The sequence below is a fragment of the Gekko japonicus genome, unplaced genomic scaffold (assembly GCF_001447785.1).
Source record: "Gekko japonicus isolate JY-2015 unplaced genomic scaffold, Gekko_japonicus_V1.1 scaffold2683, whole genome shotgun sequence".
Lineage (NCBI taxonomy): Eukaryota > Metazoa > Chordata > Lepidosauria > Squamata > Gekkonidae > Gekko > Gekko japonicus.
Window position 1 is genome coordinate 157,161 of NW_015171583.1, and position 25,889 is coordinate 183,049.

General features: G+C 43.2%; 1 protein-coding gene across 1 annotated transcript in view; it reads right to left on the reverse strand.

Moving 5' to 3' along the window:
- Positions 1–11,271: 11,271 nt before the first annotated feature.
- The window catches only part of MAP2K7 (mitogen-activated protein kinase kinase 7), a 50,127-nt gene continuing 35,509 nt past the window's right edge, over positions 11,272–25,889 (reverse strand). Inside the window, exons 3-12 of the mRNA XM_015419830.1 lie at positions 22,626–22,770; positions 21,540–21,606; positions 21,048–21,161; positions 20,657–20,776; positions 20,437–20,544; positions 15,637–15,816; positions 15,102–15,182; positions 14,090–14,232; positions 12,325–12,370; positions 11,272–11,943 (exon numbers count right to left, since the gene is read on the reverse strand). Of these exons, the coding sequence (XP_015275316.1) occupies positions 11,806–11,943; positions 12,325–12,370; positions 14,090–14,232; positions 15,102–15,182; positions 15,637–15,816; positions 20,437–20,544; positions 20,657–20,776; positions 21,048–21,161; positions 21,540–21,606; positions 22,626–22,770 (1,142 nt within the window). The 3' untranslated portion in view covers positions 11,272–11,805. The remainder of the gene's footprint in view (positions 11,944–12,324; positions 12,371–14,089; positions 14,233–15,101; positions 15,183–15,636; positions 15,817–20,436; positions 20,545–20,656; positions 20,777–21,047; positions 21,162–21,539; positions 21,607–22,625; positions 22,771–25,889) is intronic.

The following is a 25,889-nucleotide window of genomic DNA, read 5'->3' on the forward strand; positions in this document are numbered from 1 at the left end:
CCCTCTCAAACATTTTCTAGGTGAGAATCCATGGTGATTCCAGAAGGTTACATTATCAACAGTTAATGTGGTTACGAACAGTCACCGTGCTGACTTTATATACCTAAACTTCTTGCATTTCATGGTCTTTTACCCCCCACAGTTTACAGTTTTTTCATGCCTGTGGCTTCAAGCATCTGATGAAGTGTGCTCTAATCCATGAAAGTTCAATCTGTGAGCCTTTTAAGGGACTATATACATATACACTTTTTCACTAAGTGGGGACTCTACAATCTCAGGTACACACATGTCACACACACACACACACACCCAGCTTATAGCACTCTTGCCTCTGGTTCCCAACAAAACCACAGTGCCTGCTCAAACTGGAGCCTAAACACTTCAGAGATAAGTAAGCAGAATTTGACGAGAATTGCTGCTTTCAGTAGGTTAAAATTACATTATTCAAGAACGTAGGCTAGGCAGTGCATTTTAAATTCCCTATGCCGAATTCCCTTGAACCTAGAGCTACCATGTGGCAAAGAGCACACAGTCCTGTGGTAGGATCTTGGGGACCTGAGTTCAAATCCCCTCTCGAGCTATGAAGCCTGCTGGATGGCCTTGGGCCAGCCATACTGCCCACCTTGACAAGGCTGTTATGAGGATAAAATGAGGTGGTACGGATTGGATAAATCATGTACACTTCCATGAGATTCTTGAAGGAAGGGTAGGATAAATATGTACTAAAAACAAGGAAACTATTTTTTGGTTAATGTTAACTGGACATGAAGGATTTTGTGGTTATTTTCTGGAAAGCATGTGGAGTTTCTTCTGTCCCAGTAAAGTAATCCTCTCTCAGATGACCCAGCCTCACTTTTATCCCAGAAGTTCACAGCCTGCCCGTCTCCTGCAACTGACCCTCCCATTCCTGGAAAATCTGCTGCCACCTACTCCCCACACACGCCAAAGGCCCTTTTTAGCTCACAGGTGGGTAAAGGGCTGGACACAGATAGCTTTGTGATATACAGACTCATTCATCACAGACTGTTTGGGAGGGAGCCTATCGAAGGGGAGAGAAAAGGGTTAACTCCATCCTTGTTCAGCCAAGGAAAATGCCTGGGCAATGTATTGCACTGGTGTGAACAGAAGAAACATATAGGTAGCCTGATGTTGCAGTACAGTGTATCACTGTTTAATGGCTAACTAGAATGCCAGAAACACTATTAAGTAAATAGGGGATGTGGGTCATGTGAGAGGATTCTCTGGAGTGCAACTCGTTATGGCATTTTTTTCTACTTTGCCAAATGAAGGGCTGAGTTCAGTTTGGATATAAGTTTACAGACACAGACTTGAAAATGGGACAACTGGAATTACTCACAAGGAGAATAAAAGTGTATTATGCAAACCAGCCTTGTACTGAGGCAGGACAATGCTCCTTATTACTCATTGTCCTGTCTCTAACAAGGACCAAATCGAGATCAAGGAAAAACAGGTTGTTTACCTGTAACTGATGAGACCACGAAGAATATCCTCCCTTTTCAGGGGCAGGAAACCTCTGAATATCAGTGCTGGCAAACAACATCTGGGGAGGACCTTTGCCTAAGCCTTCTTCAGTGGCTGCCGTGTGAAACAGGGCTCTGGGATGGACCACTGGTCTGAAACAGCAGAGATCTTCTTTTGTTCTTAAGATGCTTAACACAGCACACAAGAACACCACCGCTGCTTGGGATCCTGCCATTTCCCCCACAATCACCAATTATTTAAGAACGGGGATGAATGAATGTTCACCCAAACTCTTTTCCAGCGGTCTGCAGCTCTGTAAGTGCATGGCTGGCAAACAGTGGCCCTAGATGCAATACCTAGCATCTTCCACTAAACAGATCTGACAGTAGGGCTGGGAAAGACTAGAGGCCCTGGAAGCTTGTTGCTAATCAAAGCAGACAGAACCGAACTAGATGTATCGAGGTTCAGCATAAAGTAACTCCCACCTATATCATGTGGCCCCAAAGCTAATTCTTCAATAAAATGGGATTCATTAATTTGGTCATATTTTATATTGATTTCACAGCTTTAAAGATGCTGGAGCAGCATTATAGCCTAACCACACCTAGCTTGGGTGAATAGGAGAGGATGACTTCCCCGAGGTAACTTTGTAACAGAGCAACGATCTGAAGCCCAGGCTCACCACCATAAATTCCAGTGTCCTAGACACTACTACAGCTGATGCATTTAGTCTTTCTATAGGGCATAGACAATAAATAGGTTTCAAATATAGTTCCCAAAGCCTACCATCACCACCACCCTGAAGGAATGGATGCGGAATGACTCAAGCACAAAGCAGTGATGACAGCATTAAAGTATGTATGGCAAGCATGTGGGCAAGGATGGGTCGATTATACCATACCAAGTGCACTCCAAGAGTTAAATAGTAGCAGTGTGGCAAAGGAAAGCCAAGCATAGTTACAAGGCTGATCACAAGAGCTGCTAGTTGCAAGAGTGAAGTCTAAGAACATATTGCACACATGCTAGGATTACAAGCCCATTCACAGTCGATCAAACCATTACTCAGAGTATTTAAAATAAACCCTGTTCAAGGGCACCAAATGCTCATCAGCTGCTGGAATGGGAGGAGGGATTTCTGTTCTTTAGACATCTGATAACATTGTTGCCGAACACCTACCACATTCCCAATATGGCTTGAGACTGGAAGCGTGGGTGCATATAGAAGGCAGGGGACATTCGATCGAGTCAACACACACCATTATTATGCAGTATCTGAGAACCCGTCACTGGAAGATCAGGGTGTGTGCGCCCGTTTGGCACTTCACCACTGCCAGTATAACTTTTGAGCAGAGTTTCAGAGAAAGTATACTGTTTCTTCCTCCCAGGCCCCTCTCATGGTCTCTAAACTACTGCCATTATTCTGCCAGTTAGGATAGAAGTCAAAACTGAAGGTCAGATATAAAGAGTTAATAAAATAAGCAGATGACTGGCAAACAGTGGGCCCTAGATGCAATACCTAGCATTTATATAATGGGAAATGTCTCTTGAAGTGGCTTCACACATTAGAATACTAGTGTATACATCACATATGCTCATGAACAGAGTAACAGGCCCCAGTTTCCAGGGTTCAAGAGTCATTGCATTTGACAGATGTCTCCATCCCTGTTTGTTCTAGTAAGCCATCAAATTTTTCCAAATCTGAAAGGAGACACAGTTTTTCGTTCTTTACTATAATTCCTCCTAGAAGTGGTTGTATATTGTATTATTTTTAACAGTAAACCACTTTGGGGCCTCTGCTAAACCACGGAACAGAGACAAACACAAGGCCCTGCAAGGTACCCTGACACATGCTTGAACAATCTTCTGAGAAACTACCATAACACATTTTCTTGATCCCAAGTTCAAAGTGCTTTACTGCTTAGAATGGTTTGGAAGCCATGCTTGGAAAGGATGAGGGTGTAGAAATGTGCATGAAATTTACAAAGGGCCAAGACAGACATTTGGGGAAAGAAAGTTTTATTTTTAAGCTTCTATGAGGGTTTTACAAACAGTAAAAAAAAAAAACCGCTTTTCAAAAGTAATCAAGAATGTTGTATTCTTTTTATTACTACTGTAGGTGTGTTTTTAAATCCAAACATTCCACTGAAACTGACCTCAATGACTGGAGGTAAACAACTAACAAAGATGTTCAGACTACTGGTGGGGAGAACCCTTGAAAAGCAAAATCCCCATTCTGGGGATCACCATATATCAAGAAATGAAACAGGGAGATTCAGGATAATGAAATCCCAGAGGGAAGACTCTAGCAAACAGTAAATGGAAGGAAGGGAGTATGAACTGAACACTGCCCCCTATGTGGTTGGACTGACCCTATGAAGTTGATTACTCCCCACAGTCCAAACAGGAGTGCTGAGTACAGATTCTTGAAGACAGTCAAGCAGGTACTATTCTTCAATTATCTTTAAAAGCCCTAGGTACAATTAATATTCAAAGAGAAGGGTTATCTGCTTGTTTTCACATTTTTTGGCCTATGGGAAAAGGCAGGAATCAATGGGCTGAACCACCAAACATACATACAGAAACTGACCCCAAGCATGGGACAAGAGATACTATCCAAGTGAAATCAATTACACGCAGACAAATGAGGACATTTCCCTCCTTGGACAAATCCCATTATTCACTATTTAAAGGCTGGAAAGGCAGTTTCCATGTGGCAACCCTCCTTACCCTATTGTAACATCTACTCTGGATAGCAGCCATTTGGATCCATGAATTTCAGGGAGAGTTTCCATGCCACATCCTGGGACATCTGGTGCTGGTAAGGGAACTCTCCAACAAGATCGGGGATATCAATATAACTTGCTGGACTAAATGTTACAGAGGAGTTCAGAGAATCATCACACAAATGCAGTTTGCTTTGGGAATAAAGTACCATGTAGTTTGGTCATAGCTAGTTTGAGATGTATGTGTGTGGGGATATTAAGTTTCCCACCACTGTAACTTTCCAAACAAATCACTGAAGTATTTTGGCACAAATATTATATTTTTGTTTGGTTTTTAGTACCAGCAGCCTATGGGGAGTAGAGGGCCCTAGAGCCACCACAAAATATGTATTGTTTTTAAAATAAAAACAAGCTAAATTCAAAAAATAATAATAAGAAGAAGTGACACGGTGCCTCTCTTCGGACCTGATCAAAGTATCAATCATTCCCAACAATTTAAAGAGATCTAGCAATCCCTCCAACTGAGATTAAAAATAAAGAACAGTTTGGGGTAGCTACTAAAGTGTCTGACTAGGATCTGAAAGACCCAGGTTCCATTCCCTACTCTGCCACTAAACTTGCTGCATGACCTTGCACCAGTCATTCTGTCTCAGCCCAATTTACCTCACAGGAATATTGTGAGAATAAAATGGAAGCAAGGAGAACTATGTATGACACCATGAGCTCTCTGGAGGAAGGAAGGAATAAAAATGCACTAAATGAAAATATTCATTTTTAGAAATAATGGGAAAAATTGCTCCCAAAATAAAGACAACCTCTCCTCCTACAGTCCCATCATCTATACACGTTGTGCACTGGTTTCAGGACATGCCTGGAGCATTGTACTTCTGTACTCTGACCCTTCTTGGCAATACAGTTCGGTATTGTATCATGTCTGCCCCCCCCCTTCCCCCAGCAGGTTACCTTCCTCTCACTTATGTGAGGCTACACATTCTCACACACTCCTGTGATCCAAGTGTTTGAAAGAGAACTTAAAAGAGATTCATCTACAATAAAATAAATATTTTTAAAAAATGGTTTGTGCCAAATGACTACAGTGTTGGTGCTGAACCTGAAGTCTGAAACCAGAAGGCAAGCAAAAATTTATCAACATGTTACCTTAAATCATGATTTTTAAAGCAAACATTTTCCAGCAGAATTTGATCACTGTGCACATCCTGATGCTTCCAATTCCCAGCCTCAGTCCTTCTCCCAATATGTATCCCAAATAGGCCATTAGTATTTCACTGATCCTGGGGTGCAGATGAGGGCTTGGGAAAGTAATGTACTCCTTACCAGATCATCCACTCTTTTCTGGATGTTTTGAACAGCAAGAAAAGTGATTCACTGAACTCTGAGACACCTGGCTCCAAGCTCTCTTGTGCACAATTACAAAGCAACCAAAGCTAAAATTTATTGCAGATCTCTTTGACAAAGTTCAGGTGTTGCTATTTGTCTACACTCTAGATAATAGTATGAAATTATATGAAATCAAATGTTTGCTATGCTCCATCCCTCCACTTTGATCCAACAGCCTACCCAAATACAATTGATGAAAAACACATTCCCATAATTAAGGGAATGTTAAAAAAAATAAGTTATAGACACACACACACACACACACACACACAGAGTCCCCTCTGGGCAATAAATAAATGTGCACAAGCATAGCTTTGATCTCTTGGAAGTAACAAGTGGAGAAGTTGGTTAACAAGCAAATGTAAACCACTAGCCATCTGGAAACCTTCTGCCTGCTCTTAAGAGTACAGCATTGTCCAGGGGGATGTCAGTGGTACAACAAAAGCCTTCAAAATGTATCCATGGTGTAGACTTCAATGTGACAGGCCAGCAACGGAAGATACAGTGTTTGGAGAGATACATACTAATTGGTTACTGGTTCCACATGGGCAGTAACTCAAGCCCATTTTTGCTGCTGCTGTTTAGCTGCTTTTGCTTTCAAACCTCTCTGGGAAACTTTGGATAAACCATGCCCTTTTTAATTAAAAGAAGGCAAAATGAAAGTTTGCTGTCTCCCCCCCCCCCCAAAAAAGGGCTACAAAAACAAAATCAAGCAGCTCCTAAAGCTGTTTCAGGCAACCCTGAATTGAGACAGTGACCAAATTTACAAGTACTCCAAAGTTAAATTCCCTTTCCATATAAGATAAAAGTTACTTCTATTTACTTTAACATGCAAATTTATAATATATGATATATAGAGAATATAGTGAAATGCTAATGCCTAGAATATAACCATCTACCCAGCTAGTGTCTGCCTTACCTTTGGCATGATTTTTTTTGTACAGTTTTGTTTTAAAATCCCCACTTGAATGGCATGCACCACAACGCTGCACACATGTGCCCCCCCCCAAGTACCCCCCCACACTTTTAAGAGCAGATATCAGGCAGGTGATTGTAAACGTTTAGCCACCCAGGTTAAAAATAACATTAAAACAAAAATTTGTTCTAAATTAATACATTAAAGATAATTTAAAAAATGCAATAAAACTGCATTTTCCTCATTTTTTCCCTTGAAAAGAGTGGAAAAGAGAAAATGTTTTTGAACATTTTTTTTTTTTGGGGGGGGGAGGTTTGAGTTTTAAAGAGTCCAAGCTCCCCACCCTCCCCACCATGGCAATTTTGAATTTTAATCTTGCTTTTAGAATGGAAGATGTCCTTCCATGTTTCAAAGTGAGACAACCTCCTTAAGGTTATTCTTGCTTTCTCTTGACGTTAAAGGAATGGAGAGCTGTGCTCTTTGAGAAGGCCACAGTTTTAGAATGGCTTGCAATATTCGGAAGCTTCAAATTCCAAAAGAAACAGAATAGCAGAAGCAAAATTATTTTCTTGCCAGGGACATGAGTAGCATTTCTCCTGTAGAGACCTTTCCAACAAATCCAAAAGCTTCCCTTTTAAAAAACCAGCATAAAACAAGGCATGAGCCGCTAACAACAGATATTTTTGTCTGTGAATTTAACCCAGTTACTTTGAAACACTTTTGCCATCCTCCTCTCTTATGTCTAGACCAGGACTTCAGCCTTCACTAGCACTTGCAGAAACCCACCACGTTGTCTTCTAACAGATACTTAATAGTCAAGCAGATATTTCAGTCCCACTATCATTGTATTAAAATACCCAAGGACTAGACAGTCTAATATTCCTTGAAATTCCTGTTCTCAGTAACATAATGCTTGTCTTGGAAAGACAGGATGATAAACTTAGGAGACTGGGAAAATGTCTTGGCACTGCTCTTTTCCACCCTGTTACCATTCGTAAGACACACGGCAGAAATCTCACAAACCACACTTCCGAGTACTTGGACTAATGAATCCAACAGTATTAAAAAGGAGAAGCTCTGAAGACAGGGCACTAGAGGGATAAAAGCCAAAAGATAGGTAGAATCAGCTACCAGATGGAAGGTTAAATGATGCAGGGCTGAAGATAACCAATGTTCTTAAGTGCTACTGTTCCTTTTAAGCAGCTTTTCAATACTGGGGTTAGTTCTTAAATCACAACCATCTGACTGAATAATAAAAATTTTTTTTAAACCAGCTGGCAAACTGAAGTAACAAGAAACACTTCTTCACAGAGGCCGACGGTCCTCCACTTGCTGGAATCCTTGATCAGATGCTCTTCGAACAAAGCAGCAAAGCACATTCCAACATATTCTCAGGCATCAAGAGATAGACATACATAATCCCAAAGCCCTAAATAGGCCAATTAAATGATGAATGTAATTTGCTTTCTCTTAGCTCTAGGCGGTCAGATTATCTAACAGCATTCTTGTACAGACAGGTACTTGATAAGACTTGATAAGACTTTTAGGGACTGGCCAACCACTAGTGATCAGTGGGTTTTGTGAATCAAATGAATTCAGCATGGCAGCTACTAATAATACTGAGGGGTTTTTTTTTGGTGGGGTGCTCGAAATACCAAGCCATTTCATTTCTAATAGAAGGCAAGATTCTCTCTCCTAGCTTCACTATTAAGATCCCCTGGCCATTTTGGCAGCAATGCCATGTAACACTCGCTCTTTGCCATCTTTTCTGAAGTACTTTTAATCACTATTTCAGCCAAACAAAAAGCACAAGCAGCAAAACCAGGAGGGAGGCACTTCCAGTAACTAGGACCAGGCTGTTCAACTGCTGCCCATGAGACCACCACAAGTAACCATCTTCGTCCCTTCCCCTTGCCTTTCTGTACTTCCCTTGTGCACTCTGCACTTGATCCTGACAACACTTTCTTCACCACACAGCCCAGTTCCAATCCCAACTTGCACACATGCCTTATCAGTCAGGATTTGGAAACCCAACCTTCACTTTTCAACACCTCTTTGCTCTTTACTTTCTCCAACATTCTCTACCCAGGATTCCCTACCAAAACAATCTCCAGAAGATGTACCCAGACCTCTCTTCCCCACCAAGATAAATATCCCAAAGTATCTGGCAAAGTAAGCACAGCAATTCTTGCACCATTCAAGAACTAATGGGTGAACAAGAGCCTGTCACTGAGGAAAAGCCGAGCACCACTGCAAGTGTAATGGGAAATCTCCAAACCAAATACATTTCCATAGCAAGGATATCTAACAAGGTACATTTTCTGTGGGGCCCTCTAGATATCTGAAGAGTATTTTTATCTGTGCACTTCCTTGTGACTTGGCTCACATAAAGCACAAAACAGCACTTCAGCTTTAGACAACTAATGTAAAATATGCCCAATACTACAGGCAGATATTGAAGTTCAGGTTTACCAAACTCTGTTCCTATACAGTACTTTCCATTCTGGGCTACAACCTCGAAAAATGTAATCACACATCACCATTAAGATCTTAAAAACCCAAGGTGTTATATAATACCTTTGGAAGAATTCATAATTTTCTATGCTCTTTTAAAACTTTGGAAATTTTAGGAAAACATCACAGCTAGCAGAACCTCTGAGATGAAATGTGTACAAATAAACATCTTGTTGAGGCCTCCACAACATTACAGGAAGTCCACCGGGTGGCTAAGCATCTCTCAAAAGACCTCCCTGGTACCATGCTCTGTCTTGCATTACACACTTTCCGCGCTTCACTCATCCCACTCCACTTCCAAGAACACTTAAAATTCCCATCTTCAATATGCTACATCTTAACATTTTCACCTCGGCTTGCTGCACTTCATTTTTATCATCCCTTAACTTCTAACCTTCGTATCCTTTCACCGAAAGCACTCTGCAGTGTTTTCTTTCTGGCATAAATCTATTGGCCCTGTATAACCTCAAGGAAGATTGGAATGGCCTTCATTCATATTCGGAAAAACATGCTGCCATGACACTCTTGAGGGCAGTCCAGCAGTACATACATTCTACATTGCACTGCACCTGAAGACCTCAACCCGGATTGAGAGCTTCCAACTTGTGGAAGCAAAGCCTTGTTCTTAGATCTTTGGCATACTGTATCTTTTTGTTAACAGCTGTTGAACAACAACAACAAAATGACAGACAACACACGCTAACCACTTCCCTCACATAGCAAGCAAGTTCATCTTTCCATACATCAAAGCTCACATAATTTATGGCCTTCAGTAAAAGCTTTCCCTCTCACAGTCTGGGGACCGATGTCTAAGCCTGAATTATACTAAAGCTGCTCTTTCCTCCATCAGCTCTGCTGCAGAACCTTCAAGAGAGGTGTTAAAGAAATATCCCTGGGTCTTCAATGGCTACAGCTCCGTTTCTTTTCAGGACATTCCAAGCATTGCATGATGTCAGACACAACCTTTTGTGAATTTTATATGGGGGGATTTACTCCTTTAAAGCTGATTTATATACATCTACTGTTCTGATATGGCTTCCTCTGTGTAACATTGGAAAGCTTCACAAACCATCAGAGTGAGGTACTGCCTTAGGTGGCCCTTACCTGCCTGTGCCATGAGGTACAACTCTAATCCTAATGATCAGAAGACTGGGACATGCTACCCCAAACCTTTGCAAGCAGGAGAAAGCAGGAATATGTCTCACTAGCAGGTGAACACAGAGATCTTGTGTGTGAGCCTCTGAGCTATCTGAAAAAGTTGCAGTTGTTATTGGAAGAGTAGTCCAGGAGAAAAACCAGAGATCATTCCCCCAAAATCTCTGTCTGTGTCTCATTCCCAAGGCTGATGGTAGCAACTGTTGCCCCCAAAGAATTACACTGGTGATCCAGATACCTGACCTCCCATAGAATGTCCCTATCCATTTGAGAGGCACCTCTGAATGAGTAATAACTGGCTCCTCTCTTGCTTTCTGCCTTGTGAAAAATGCCAACAGAAAAACAGCCTTATTATGAAACAGGGTGGTGCAGGAAGGATCTTGTTCTTTTTTGTGGATTGTTCAGGATCTCAGCTCTGAGAAGCCACAACAGTTCAACAATCCAGACAGTGCAGATTCTACTCCAGTATCCAGACAGCAAATTCTTTGACTACTCCTTAACTTGAAATACACTTACTGCTACAGTTAAGAATCTGGCACAGGAAGACCATGAGAGGTCTGACGGGGCAAACGTATTACCCGCTAATTTTTGTTGTTTAAAAAAGATCATTTGGGCTGATCTTTCTTTCTTTTTTTTAAATAGCTCTCTTGATGCCAGGATTATCTTTTAAGTTTTGCTTTTCCTTTTCTTAACACTGGAAGAAAATGAACAAGCCTTTATCCTAGCACCAAACACACGCTTTGGTAAATAAAATCCCATGGACAAAACTTTGTTCACGCTCAAAACAAAAGAATTGGAACCCCTGAGATCAAAAAGAACTGAAGAGGGGAGAAAAAGTCACTTAAACTGAGCTACTATTGAATGAGAATAACCCTCAAATCTTCCCTTTCTGTCCTGCAACCCTAACCCCACCCCCAGCCCTAGGGAAAAAATGAAACCAATACAACAGCGATAGCTAAACTCTGAATCTAAAGCAGCAGCTACTCCCAACCCTACTCCCCCTCAGCAAATACAATCCCCAAAAACACAAACAAACCAACAAAAAAAGGACATATAATAATGCAAGGATTGGCGAAGGGGTGCAGCAGGCAGCCCTCAGCGCCAGAAGTCCAAACTCAATAAATAAGTGGTAAAAAAAATATCTTTTTCTTTTCTTTTTTTCATTTTTGCGTGTTTTGTGTCTGTTCACAGTGCGTGAGCAACAGTCACCGTTGTGCGGCCTGGAGCCTCCAGTCACATCGGAGCGAGAAGCAAGGGAGCACACACTCGACTGGCGACTCCTTCTGGCGAGGCAGTTCATCACAGGAAGAAACAAAGACAGAAAGGCTCTCTTGCCCAAAGCTTTGCCTCCTGGGGCTGTCTGGCGCTGAGATGCACACAAGGGGAGCAATACACCTGCATTCAAGACAGACTAGACCGCTCCCCCATCTCTTCTGGGCAATACTGATAGAGAAGATGAAACAGACAAGGGTGACTGAGCAGGCAAAGTGTTGTGCCGCTGAAGAGTTGGTCTGATGAGGGGAGGTGCCTGTTGTGGTGCGGTGCTTTCTCCTGCCTCTCCTTGTGGGCTCCGACTGCCAAGCAGACCTTCTCTGGCATGACAGCCACACCGCATGGCTACCTGGTGAAGAACGGCAGGTGGTGCTGGCTGAGGATGCTGCTTGTGCGGGGGGACTCTGTCTTGGCCATGACATCTTTGAACCAGGATGCCACATCAACTTCCAGTGTCTCATAACGCTTGATGAAGTTGTGTTCCTACAACCGAACAGAAAAAGAAGAATAACCTCATCAGGAATCTCAGCTCCCTCACATCTCCAAAAGGGCTTACAAAACATTTATGGCTGGCTACACCCAAAAGGGAGTGAGCATTCACTAAAGGGCTGGCCATTGGCAGGAAGGAACCATCAAGAAGTGAAATAAAAACAAGCAGCCAGAATACCTAGTTCGGCTTTAAGAAACTAGGTGCAGGCAAAGAAGAATGCCACAAGATTAATTCCAGCCTGACAGCCAACTGTTACAGGCTAGCCCTGGTTACTTTCTGGAGTGGCGACTTCAAACATTTGGCAGAAGAACCTGCTGCAGCCTTCTCTCTGAGAGTTTTAATGTTCACAATGAAGAGTTCTGTCTAATACTCACAAGTAGCTTGTTGTACTTTGGTCTCTTCCTATGATCTTTAGTAAGGCTGCAAGGACAGAAAACCACAGTCAATTCTTTTTAGAAAAAAGAGCAAGAAGAATTATGGAGCTATCAGCATAACATGTTGTCATTACTTGGGACCCTTACAACAGAACTCAGATGGTCACTCATTCAGCTCACAGGACAAAAGTCCACTGTCCTGTCATAAATAAGAAGCCACTGGGGTCTGTCTCCTATGCTCCAAGACCTTCTTTCCCAGAACAGTTTGCACCAACCGGACTGTATTGTGTGCCTGCTTAAAGGAAGCAGGGGTGGAAGAGAGTAGAGATGTGAAGGCCTGGAAAAAAACCTGGAAAAACCTGGAAACAAATATTTTTTATTTTATTTTTTTCCAATGGAAAAACTGGACATTTTGGGGAGTACTAAAAAAAACCTTTTGAGCAAACTTCAGAGGACGGCGGAAAACCGTGATCTGGTCCATGGGGTCGCGAAGAGTCGGACTTGACTGTGCGACTGAACAACAACAAAAAACCCCACTCCTTTGAAATATTTTCTCTTTTAGAATGAGTGAAATGTTTTTAAAGACAAGGTGGGCACACTGTAGATACATGTAGATACATCCAAGACACATTTCTGCACTGGAAGGAACACCTAATCTTCAAGAGGGTACCATGCAGGGCTTTCATTGCTTCTCAACAGTTGCATGCCTTCTGTTGTCCTTTTGACCTGATATGGTTGACCTTTTCATCTCTCCTTCAAACCACTGTAACACATTTACCCACAGACTGAGTAAAAAGTAGCTTATTGCCCTACCTCGCAGGAGGGGGGGGATTAGAAGGAGGTGGGGCAGAAACTGCACCAAAGCCTCGGAGGAAAACTGAAAGTTTTATTGAAAGCTTTCTAACCAGATAGCAAAATTAAGGTACATGTACTAAGACAGCATAGGGTGTATCAGTATGCAGATTTCTCTCAAGTACTGGGTACATTTGCAATTTGCTTGTACAAAACTAAAGCCTTTATAACTTTTAAATTTCATAAATATGTCAAATATTGCAATTTTATATGCTAAGAAATAAATGATGCATTTTATGCAGTTAAAGCAGTACAATTTAGGTTTGCCAGACCACCGGTCCAGGCAGGGGTTTCCCTGATTTTCAGGGCTTCAGCCTGCCACCAGCCAGCAGAGGAAGCCCCATCCCAAGCCCCTCCCGCCCATGACCACCCCCCTCCCTTCTCTCCAGAGAGATTTAAAGGGCCCTCCAGCTTTTACAGTTCCACAGGGCCTGCAAGATGGAGCTCTTCCACCAGGCTTTCAACTAGGAGCCACCACCCCACTACCACCAACATCTGTGGTTATGGATTGGCCCCAGCCTGGAGACTGCGCCACACCACGGCGCAACGCCGAAGATCATGGAAAACATCACAGCTGTCAACCTCTTGATTCAGCTTAATTTTACTTAGTTTTACTTAGCTATACTGTTTTAAAAAGGAAACTAAGCTGAATCAAGAGGTTGACATCTTCCAACTTTATAAGACTTCTTACTCATGAGGAAGATTGGTGAAATGGGTGTAAAAACCGGTGTTCTCATCGAGGATATGATTATGTTGGACTTTGCTTTGCCTATGCCTGAATTCTTTTACCATATTGTAAGATTAATAGCTTCACAAATTGATGCTCATAGAATTATCAAATGTGTCATTGTTAATTTTACCACAGTGGTTTTTGGTCTGTCAGCAAGCATATTTAACATGGCAGTTCACTCACCAGTCTTTAACAAAGGACTGAAAGTCTACAGAGAATCCCATGTTGTTTGGGAGAAGTGGAGGATCTTCTTGCAACACCTTGGTGAGGACCTCAAAGTCCGTTTTACAGTTCTTGTAGGGGAACTGACCAGTAGCCAGCTCAACCTGCACAAGGGGCACAAAAAGAGGGATGCAGAGAGCAAATATCTTTTTAAAAATGGAAACACATCTGTTAAAATTCAGCATCAGAACCTCAATTAGTAATGTTAAGGCTTCCCCCCACTTCAGTAAACTGGTCTGGATCTAGACTGCTTCCATGGATGAAAGGACTTCTGCCTGTGGAGTGTGATTTTTCTGCCTCTCCCCCTCCCTTGGCAACCTGAAACACTCCTTGATATGAGGGAAGGGGAGGAACAAGGTATCTTCCCCAGGAACAAAACTGGGGAGGAGGTCTTCATGTTGCTCTGGAAAAGGGCAAAACCATGCTCCACTGTGGAAATCCTTGTGTACATGGATAGGCTAGTCTGAAACTAACCTACTCTTAAATTGAGCACTTACAAGGTTTAAAGTCAGCTATTTATTTAATGAAGTGGTATTCCAACAGCAGTAGACCGCGTTCTGACAAACTACTGAACTTCTGTCAACTGCAATCATCTTCCCAAAACTTCAAAACAAAATTTAAATCCAACATCAACACCTGCATCCAGATAGACCAGACAACTATCCCATCTCTACCCTGGCAATACAAAGAGACAAAGAGCAAGAACGTATTTGTCTCAAAAATACAAATTGGGGAAAACTTCAAAAGTGCCACATTACAGACAGGAAATCTAGAATGGCGATATCATTTGACTTTGCCAAACACATCAGCTGCAGTCCTCTCTGAATTTATGAAGTCCGGTTTTATTTTCATGCTCCACTCCAGTTAAAAACAAACCTAAAATAATCACATTTTCTACATGTATTATATATATTAATGGCTGTTTGAGACATGATTCTAAAAGGTCCCAAGGAAGGAAGGAAGCTTTACTTACCAGAGAAATGCCAAGACTCCACACATCTGCACGGATATCATAATCTGGTTTCGAGGGATCAGGGGGATCTATTCTCTCAGGCTAGTAACAAAAAGGTTATTACAAGTTCAGTCAAAAGTGCATCTGTTTGCTGCACATTTCTTGCCTGAACATACCAGGGTTCACCTAATCATAAAAAACCAACCATATTGCACAGGCAAAATGCAACAAACTTTGCTGCTCAAACAGCAACTGCATAACAGTTGCAGCAGTTTCCAGAAATTCAGGTCAGAATTAAGCGGCAGTCTTCTACAGGGAAACAAAGGAGATGGAACTATCAGTTTGACTGCTGAAATTTTTAAAAGGCTTGGTCCAGAGACCTGCGAACATAAGAACCCACCCAGCAACATAATATAGTAATAATATAATAACCTTCACTGAGCAACTTGGAGGAAAAATGGTGTACTTGGGTAACTAACCCCCCAAAAACCTTAATTCAACAAGACAAAACAGTGAGATTCTGGTAACATTCTGCAACCACCTGCTTGCCCCTTACCGCCATATATGCTGCACAACCAGCACTCCGGGTTTTGGCTTTTGAATCCACCAGTCTTCCACTGATACCGAAGTCACAGAGTTTGATTTGGCCCCTCTCATCTAACAAGATATTGGAAGGTTTCACATCTCTGTGGATGACACCATGCTTTTCTTTCAGGTAGTAGAGTGCCTTTACAATCTGAAAACAACAGATACAAATGCTGAAGACAAAAACTTCCAGTTGTTCACTATAAACTAAATAACGGCATTAGTGTAGCACTGATTACCAACACTGCATGAAGCTGAACCCGATGAAGACGGAGGTCCTGTGCCTGGGTGGTATGGGATTGGGGCTCCCACTCCCGACCTTCGATGGGGCTTCTCTGGTGCCAGCTTCGGAGGTTAGGAGTTTGGGAGTGCTCCTGGACCCCACCTTAATGATGGAGGCCCAGGTGGCAGCCACTGCCAGAGCAACCTTCTATCATCTATGGCTGCGACGATCTGGCCACAGTGATCCATGCGACGGTTACCTCGAGGTTAGACTACTGTAACGCTCTCTACATGGGGCTGCCTTTGTCACAAATTCGGAGGCTGCAGCTGGTGCAGCTGGTGCAGAATGCAGCGGCCAGTTTGTTGGTGGGTGCCCCTAAATGGGAACACATCCAACCTGTGCTGAAAGCGCTGCACTGGCTGCCTATAGCGTACCGGATTCGCTTCAAAGTGCTGGTGTTTACCTTTAAAGCCCTACATGGACAGGGTCTGGCATACCTGAGGGACCGCCTTTCCCCACACAGGCCCCAAAGAGCACTTCGGTCGGGGTCACAACACCGCCTGGTGACCCCGGGCCTTAAAGAGGCCAGGCTTGCTGCCACGAGGGCCAGGTCCTTTTCGGTGGCGGCTCCTACCTGGTGGAATGAGCTCCTGGAAGAGATCAGGGCCCTACGGGACACTGCCTGGTCCTCACACCTATTATTCGGCCAAAAGGGAGGTGTAAAGATATTGGGAGGGTGCTCTGGTCCTTCTCAAGGGAGCCTGGAACCAGAGTGGTGGCAGCGTCAGGTGACACCCCAGCTAAACCATGACAGGCTCTTATGTAAAGCCAGTTTGGTCCCCCCTGCCATCTATCTTCTATATATATAAAAGAGAGTCCCCTCACCGTAAAATCAACGCCCAGGCCAAACGGCTGGACCTAGAGACACCAAAATTGGGGAGAGCGCTCCCACTATAGCGTAGGTGCTTGCTAAGAAGGGATTTTTAGAACTTCGACCCCTAAGTGCGTCAAAAGGGGAAAATGTGCTCCCCCCTTGATTCCTATGTGGCTGCCAGGCAGCTCTCTCCCTGCACCCCCCAGTCTCTCATTGGTCAGCTGCAGATCTCAGAGTTCTGAGGTAAAAAACCCCAACAGTTACAGGGGACTGCAGACAGTTAATGACAGTTGATGAAATCGGGAGTGGTCAACAAGCACCTGTGAGGTTCAGTAATGCTGCTGGCCCAGCCTCTCCAATGGCTTCCAACACACTCCCCCCCACCTCCAACGCCTAACAGGCGGTTGTCTGTCAGGTGCAGTCCCATCTCCACAGTGGCTTCTAATACTCCTCCCCCATCCCCCTCCTACACTGGACAGGAAGCTATCTGTCAGGTGTAGGAGAGGTGGTGGGATGGCTACCAACACACTCCCCCCCACCTCCTACACCTAACATGCGGTTGTCTGTTGGGTGCAGCCCCACCTCCACAGTGGCTTCTAATAGTCCTCCCCCTCCCTCTCCTACACTGGACAGGCAGCTGCCTGTCAGGTGTAGGAGAGGAGGTGGGATGGCTTCCAACACCCTCCCCCCACCTCCTATAGCTAACAGGCAGTTGTCTGTCAGGTACAGCAGTGGTTGCAGGGTGCCTAAAGCCACGAGGGAGCCTGCCCCAGTAGTAACGCCTTAGTGATCCTGCCAGCCCTGCCTCCACAGTGGCTTCTAATATTCCTCCCCCTCCTACACTAGACAGGCAGCTGCCTGTCAGGTGTAGGAGAGGAGGTGGGATGCTTACAGCCACCGGGAAGGTTTGCTCAGCAAGACTGCCTTAGCACTGTTGCTGGTCCAGCCTCCCCGATGCCTTTAAATACAATCCCCTCCCAACACCAGACAGGCGTAGGAGCAGGGCCAGGGTATGAATGTTTATGGGGAGATAGTAAAGGACATTTCTAGGAGCCATTTCGATATGTGCCTCCCTCATGAACCTGAAGAAATGTCCACCACATCACCACTCCTTCACACCTCTCACCTCTTACTGCCCCCAAGAAAGTTCCTGGGAAACGTCGAGCCAGATACACCAACGCTACAAGGAGGAGGCAACTTAGGAATGCGGCAAAGACATTTGCACATAGTACTCCTGCAGTGCACTGAGCTGCACAGGCCAAGTACCAGCAAGATCACCCTGAGGTGCTCAGAACAACACAGTCTCAATATGAGCAAAACAATCCAGGAATACAAGTAGAGAGGCCATCACTTTCATGGAAGATGGCAGGAGTTGACTTAACAGACGACTGCTTCTTAAATGGACAGTTCTATGTGGCCTGCTCCAGAGTGAGCTCACAAAGCAGCCTGGTCCTCCTAGCACCTGAGGACAGAACCACCAATGTGGTCTAGAGAGAGGTCCTTCAGTAGAGAGTACATATGTCTCACTTCATTTCTTACACTACAATCTTCTCTGTTAGAATTCCTATAACAAATGTCACATTTCAAATTTCACATCATCAGTATTATAACTGGATTTAGGGAACTTAAATAGCATAGTGAAGCACGCGTATCAGGCTAGTAGAGTATGAGCTGAATATATTCGGGTTTCTCGAATAGTAACCCAAATACCAGTACAATACCAATACTGGTATTCGGGGATATTTGGGAATGCCAAATATTTTCGGGTCCCAAGCCCCCAAACACGAATAGAGCCTTTTTTTTTTTTCTTGCACATCCCTAGTCTGGATTAGAGACTGTTTGACTCTTCTATTACTCTTGATTCTTGAATGTCAGATATTTTAATATTCAAACTATAGTGCACCAAAAACATTATCATAACAGTTGAAGCACTAAAAATTTAAAAGTTAGAGAAATTGTATAAATATTACTTCAAATTGCATTCCATACCTTCATAGATGGTATGGGAGCATAAGAATGTTTTTTAAAAAGACATATGGGAGAAAGAGCTTTCTAAGGAACTAAAGTTTTGTATCAGCTGCCTTAAATGGGGAAAGTACCCTAGTGAAGTTCAATTCAGTCTGTCTCCTAGAAGGAATCTAAAGACTATGGGGTGAATCCAAGTTTCCACAAACAGGAGTCCATGGAAGTGGATCTCTCCTGCCTTCCCCCAGTAATTCCTGTATGGAACTCCAGGAAGATGGGGCTGTGTGACTGCCCCTTTGTGAAGGCCACCACCACCATTTGGCACTTCATTCGGGAGGGTCCTCCACAAAGATGAGAGACGGGGAAGATCTGCTTCCACTGATCACTTCTACTTGCTATGTCCTATCCGAAGGCACTGTCTATGTGCTAGTACAGCGATCCTCAACATGGCACCTGTGGGCACTGTAGTGACCACCAATAGGCTTTTTGTTGCCCTTCGGCCTCTTCCTGAAAGTGAAGAACTATTCCTGGCTTTCTTCCACCTCACTGGAGTAGGAGGTGCTTCAGAAGATCCCAGAAGGCATGACCTTTGAGTCTGCATGGAGCATCCATTCCAAAACAGCTGCCTCCTTTGGCCTCCAAAATTTAGAGGGTTTTTTTCCCTCCTTTGTATTTTTTAATTGGATATACCAGTTTTTGTTTAATTGTTCTTTAATTCTATAAGCCAGTTTTATTGCAGTGTTTTCAAATTCTGTAACCCACTGAGTCTCAATGAGAAAAGCAGACTACAAATAAAGCAAATAAATAAATAAACACCCCAAAATTTTGTGATTAGCACAAGTATTCCATGGCAGTCATTTTGTAATTGAACCACACTCCCACATGGTGCCCTCACTCTGTTCTCAAAAATCCCAAACATGGCCACAGGCTCAATAATGGGGATCCCTGTTCTAGTAAATATATCTATCTTGGAGATAATGAAGCTTTTTCATAAAAGTACAAATGAGTACAAAAATTAAGCAATTTCCTCTGAAGCTGGAAATCTGCCCTTTGAATTCCAAAGAAAGACTTTCCCAATGTTACAAGAGAATATAGCAATACAATCTGTATCAATGCTGCTCAAATTTAAACTTGTATCCTTCATTCTATGCTGTCCCATTACTTGAAGCAGTGATGAATTACATTGTCTCATCAGATATCCCTGTCTACTGCAATCAAATTACAGTCCTCCCCCTCCCTTTTTTGATCAACAAAGGGGATTTACAGCTTCTTAATACTTTTACTACATGTACTCTTCATAGGTTTTATTATGCATACTCAAATCCAGAGACACAAAAATATGTGGGGGCAGGGAGAAAAGCATTTCCTCCCTACGGACACTGAAACTCTTTTATGCACTTCCTCCACTTCTTTACCTTCATAACTATGAGGGCTGGAAAATGGCTAAAGAAAAGATTATATTTGTAGGAATTTGTTTCTGTGTCTGGGTGTGTGGAATTCCTCTTGGAATCAGAGAAAATGAACTGGACTGATGGGCTGCCACCCCTTGCCCTGCTGAGTCCCCCCCCCCCCCCCCCCCGCCATGTTTTTGGTGTGTCAAAAAGATAATCTGCTAAAAGGGGACCATTTCCCAAAATGTGTATCTTCACTGGGCAAAGCTGTTGACAACTCTCTTACTCCTCTTGAAGATTCTGGCTTCAAACACTTACTGCCACAGTCATCTTTCCCAAGATCCTCTCAGGGATAGGCCCTTGAATGCGTTTTTTCAGTTTCTCAGCACACGTACCCATTAGTTCCATGGCTATAAAAACATCCGTCTAGAGCAGGAAAATAATGAAAGCAAAAGTTTTAGGTTGTTCTGACAAGGCTGCTCAATTTGCCCTCATGCACAGGCAGGTTGGAGAATGTGACAGCACTCGTTCTACTTACATTTGTGATGAAAGTCCCAAAGCACTGAACTATGTAGGGACAGTCATGACTCTTCAGAACTACGTCCAAGTCCATCAGGATTCTCTTGTTCTCTTCTTTATTACCAGAACGACGCATTTGCTAGGCAGATGGAAATATTACAGGGCATATGTAAAGATTATGCGCAAAAGTGACAAGTTATCGCCTCACAGTTCTTGAAACATGAATTATCAATGTTTCCCACCTATAAAAGGTAAGACCATTACTGAAAAGCTTCATCCCATCCATTCCAACCCTGTGTCTCTAAACAGCACAAGCAAATGCCAAACAGCCAACAGTGAATCCCTGTGCCACCCCATCTACTGTCTTTCCATTCATTTTGAAACTTCTGCATCTCAAAGACCTGTCTCACCTTCACTGCTATGATATGCCCAGTCTTCTTGAAACGCATTTTCCACACCTGTCCACATGTCCCACTGCCAATTTCACCCAGGTTTTCTAGGTCATTGATTTCTGCTTGGTATCTCTGCAAAGAGATGAGTGCATACTGGTTAGAGGCGAAGAGACAGTTACCAGTCCATTGCTTACTGAAAGTATGGGGACTGGTTAATTTTAATGCAGTCAATACTAAATCGAGACTTCAAATTGTTGCATTACTCTTTTCTGCCTTTTAAATTGCTCCATGAAGCTGTGCTGGCATGCCAGCCTTTCCATCTGCAACAATCAAGAAGGAATGAAAGGCAGAGATGTCCCAGTACTCTACACAACCTGTAACATAGATTGTGCCATCTCATATCCATGTGCTGTCATGTTTACCACCAAACATCACTTGCCCTAAGTAAAGCAACCCGCTCACTAAGCCAGTCATGCCATTACCCTTAATATGCAAACCAAGTTAACGTACCTGCCCTCCAATGTTCAAATAACCCGTCTGCTTCATAATTTCCTGCAGTTTCTGATCAATCTCTATACTAAAGAGAAAGAGAAGGTAAAATAAGACAGAGCAACTGCCATCTACAGCATGGGAGTATCAACCCTGCATCTCTGCTGGAGCCACTATTCACATAACATTCTCAAAACAATTATATTTAATCAGATCTCCACACATGAGTTATCTAGATGCTGTGTGAAGTCACATCTAGTAGCTTCAAACGAGAAAAAGTCTAGTTGATTATATAATAAGACCCCTAAATGTTTCCTATCTGTAAATAAGAATATTGCAGGTTAAGCAAGACGTTCCTGCTATATTATGGATTTGAAATAAAGAACAGTTCTTTTGCCATCTGTTCAGGCCCTTATAACCACTATTCCCACTATTGTACGCTTACATGAATGCTACAAATCACTCATTTAGTAGGGAAAATGGTATAATTTACAAATGGGAGAGTTTATAGTTTTGATGGTCTAATACTGATACTGCATTTAATATAAATATTAAATTAGGATTTGAGAGTCATATCTGTGAACTTAAAGTGGTATTAAGCACAAACCCATTTCCAAAGCTCTATCAGCTGCATCCAAAGAATGTGGGCCTCTTGGATTCAAGTATTAGAGAAGGTGCCTTTTATGAAGCAGCATTTAAGGTATGGCAGCATTGTAAAACAATGGGATCAAGGTGCAAAAAGAACATCTGGTCCCTCAGAAAGCTATTCCTCAGGGCTCTGTAAACATGTGGATTATGAGGGCTTTCTGTACTATTCATGGACCAGACGCTAACTGAATTGTCATGGATGCTAGGGCCACTAACTTAACAGCCACTAAACAGAAAAATCACAGAGGACTATCCCTTGCCTTGCGATTCAGCATGGTTAAAGTTCTGGCAAAGGGGAATAAGAACATAAGAACATAAGGGACGCCAATGTTGGATCAGGCCAAAGGCCCATCCAGTCCAACACTCTGTGTCACACAGTGGCCATAAATTCAGTTTGCACAGTGGAATAAATTCAGCAGAGGCACCAGCACCTGACCAATTTTGACCAATTCTGCTTACCTCTCCATGCTTCTGTGCATGAGGAAGGGCAGCTGAGGCAGACCCAGCATGTTACGGGGGCGTGATGGATGACTGTGATGCTGAGGTGAGCTTTCCAATGAGGAGGAGCGGCTGCTGCCATCATTGGCCAAGGGAAGCTGCAACGCTGAGAGAGAAGAAAAGAGAAAGTCCAACAGAGGCAGTAATTCTTGGAGGCCTGATTTGAAGCTTTGGCAGCCTAAGTCCCCAGTGTGTTCAGGATTGAATGTAAGGTTCCTGCAGAACCTCACTACCAATCTCAAGAATAGGTCAGTTGTATTTCTAAAAGGTTATCACTGCTGTTCTTCTAGCTGCTCTTGATTACCACTGCTTTAAGTTCTAAAAATGTGGTCACTACCACCAACCACCAAGAGATGCACTACTGCGTGTCACCATGCTGTGCTATATTTTGAGATTACAGACATAGACTTCTCATGCAGTGCAGGCTAGGAACACTCCTGGGGCTAGGGAGACAATGCTGAGACACTCCGAAGGGATCTGGCCCACATGAGCTCTGGGCACAAGCAGAAATTATTAATTCAGGAACCACACAGTCAATATCACAGCCAAACAGGGTGCCAATACTATGCATGCAGCATTAACAAGTAGGGATAATAGACAGGGTAGATGCTGCATTACTGTGCTGAATGCTGGATGGGAAGGCACCAGTGATTCTGTTTAGCTATTGAGGAGGTCTACACAGATTCTGTACAGAGAAACTACAGGTCCTAAATTAAGTCTAAACAGAACAAGGGATCAGGAGGGGAAATGGTTTGGCTTAAAATTAAGCCCATTTTAACAGCTTCTAAAACAACTTCTTGCCAAGAGAAGGACTGAGGGATGAAGCCATATTCCTTACTTTCTTGACCAAGAGAACTTGCCTGGCACCAGGCAATGTAAAAGCTCTCCAAGCTAGGGCCTGTAATACTCTTCCAACTTTGTCAGAAGGCGCTCAGAGCTAGGTCCAAGCAGAAAGAAGCACTGTAAGGAGAACCATTTGTCTTAAAATGAGTCATAAATCTAAACAGGGAACCCTTAAGGGCTGGAATAGGAAGCCACATTATGCTGGGAGCATTACAGGCACACCTACACAGGATGTCATGCTCCACAGTCTTAGTAACAATGGTTAGCAGCTGAATGGTTAGATCCAGTACAATACATGCAATAATGTTAAACCACTTTATCTTTTATATTTCCAGCTACCATCTGATGTGTTAACCAGGTTGCTTTAACGAAAGTCTGAACTCAAGAACAGGAGGAAAGGGAAAGCACTTGGCAGATGCAATAAACTGATATGCCAGTCCTCAGCCAATTATCTTAACCCTGGACAATATGATAAAACTAAATATAAAGTAATAGCTGAGCTGATACTCCTGCCTGCATGGATCATTCCCAGCATTTACAGGTACTAATGCTGCTTTAATCATATCGTCCAATGACACTATTTGCCTACATGTAAAATGAAGACACTGCCCCCCTCCATCTTTCTCCATAAACCTCAGCAATGCTGAGGGCCTGTAGTGACTATGGCTTCCTTCTCATGTCTTCTCATGACTACAACAAAGTTCCTCAACAGAAGTCATTAATAGAACAAAACTTTTCTATCCCTTTAAAGCTGCAGACACATATTTGAGAAATGCAGCTACTGCATCACTCAGGTATCACATGGCCCCTCTCACACACCAGCATCTCTCCTGTTCCTTGAAAAAGAGGGATGCATTCATGTAGCAACATTGGTTCAAAAATGATTGCTCCAAATTTTGCACAGGGTACTCAGCAAATGACCACAATCTCAATGTTTGCAAACCCCCACCACCACCTTTCTAATCTAACATGATCAGGAAAGTAAGATTAGTTGTGGCAACCATGTATAACAGTTTAAAATGCCATGCATCATGCGAGCTAAAGATCTGGGCTGAGATGCAGAGCTACAAGGAGTTTGATACAGCACAGTGGGATTTTTTTTTACTTCTTTGAACAATGCCGTATTACAAATCATGTTTGAAACTTTCCTCATTTTCAAAAACAGCTTGCCCTGTAGCATAGGAGATGGAGTTGGAAGTTTCTATTTGAAAAAGCAATTTCAAAGTGGGTTTCAGATCTAATTTCACAGTTTTCTAGATCCTGGCTGTAAGTTTGAAAGAATAAAGAGATAAAAATCCAAAACATTCCTTAACTTTGCTTTTGCTGCAGCAAACCAAAAGGAACTGAGAAGCAACGGATGAGTCCTCCCACTGGGGCACATTTGGTTTGAACCTGACCTTCTGAGGGGAAGAGGTTCTAGTACCTAAATAATTTCTAAACCCGTTGCTCTGTGCAGGCCCAAAGCCCAGCATGATGCACAGAGATAAAGGAGTAGTAACTCTAGGAGATAAGCAGGCCCGTAGCTACATTGAAGCATTCTGGGGCCCGGCCCCCCGACTTCCTACCAAGGCCCCACAACTTCCCCACCTGTCAGCAGCCCCACAGGCTCCATCCTGGGCTGGCGGCCGAATTGGGCAGAATCAATTTCGGCCAGCAGAAAGACTCCCGCGTGTCCATTTTGGCAGTACAAGCGGATTGGGGAGTCTTTCCGCCAGCCGAATGTCAATTTCGGCCCCATTATATGGCGGGCGGGGGGAGGACCGGCCTCGCCGCCGCTGCCGCCGAGCCCGGCAAAGGGGGGGGAGGACCCCCCCGCGAATATCGCGGGTCCCCGTCTTGTTCATTCTATTTTTCAAAAGTATTAGAGCAACTTGGACTGTTCTTAAATTCATGCATGATAGTAATGAAGAACATCTATATAACATTTCAGTAAATTCAAACACACTTTGTAGGATCACTGCTAGTTTGTTTTTGCATTTCAGTATAGTAAGAGTGGATCAGTTTCAGAGGGTAGCCATGCTGGCAGAACAGCTAGATTCAAGTCCAGTAACATGTTCAAGACCAACAAGATTTTTGGGGGTATGAGCTTTGGAGAGTCAAGACTCCCTTTGTCAGATACCAATGGGTCCATCAGTCTGACTGATATTACAGAAAAGGACAACTTTGCAATTTTAAAACAAAAATCTAAATTAGCTGTTGTAGATTTTCTGGGTTGTCTGGTCATGGTCTTGGCATTGTAGGACCTAACATTTCACCAGTAGCTGTGACTGGCATCCTCAGAGGTATAACACAGAAAGACGGAGTACTCTCTGTGTCAAGGTGAGAAGAAAAATGGTAGGCAGGTCATTTATATGTACTCAGGAAGGTGGGGTAGGGCTGAAA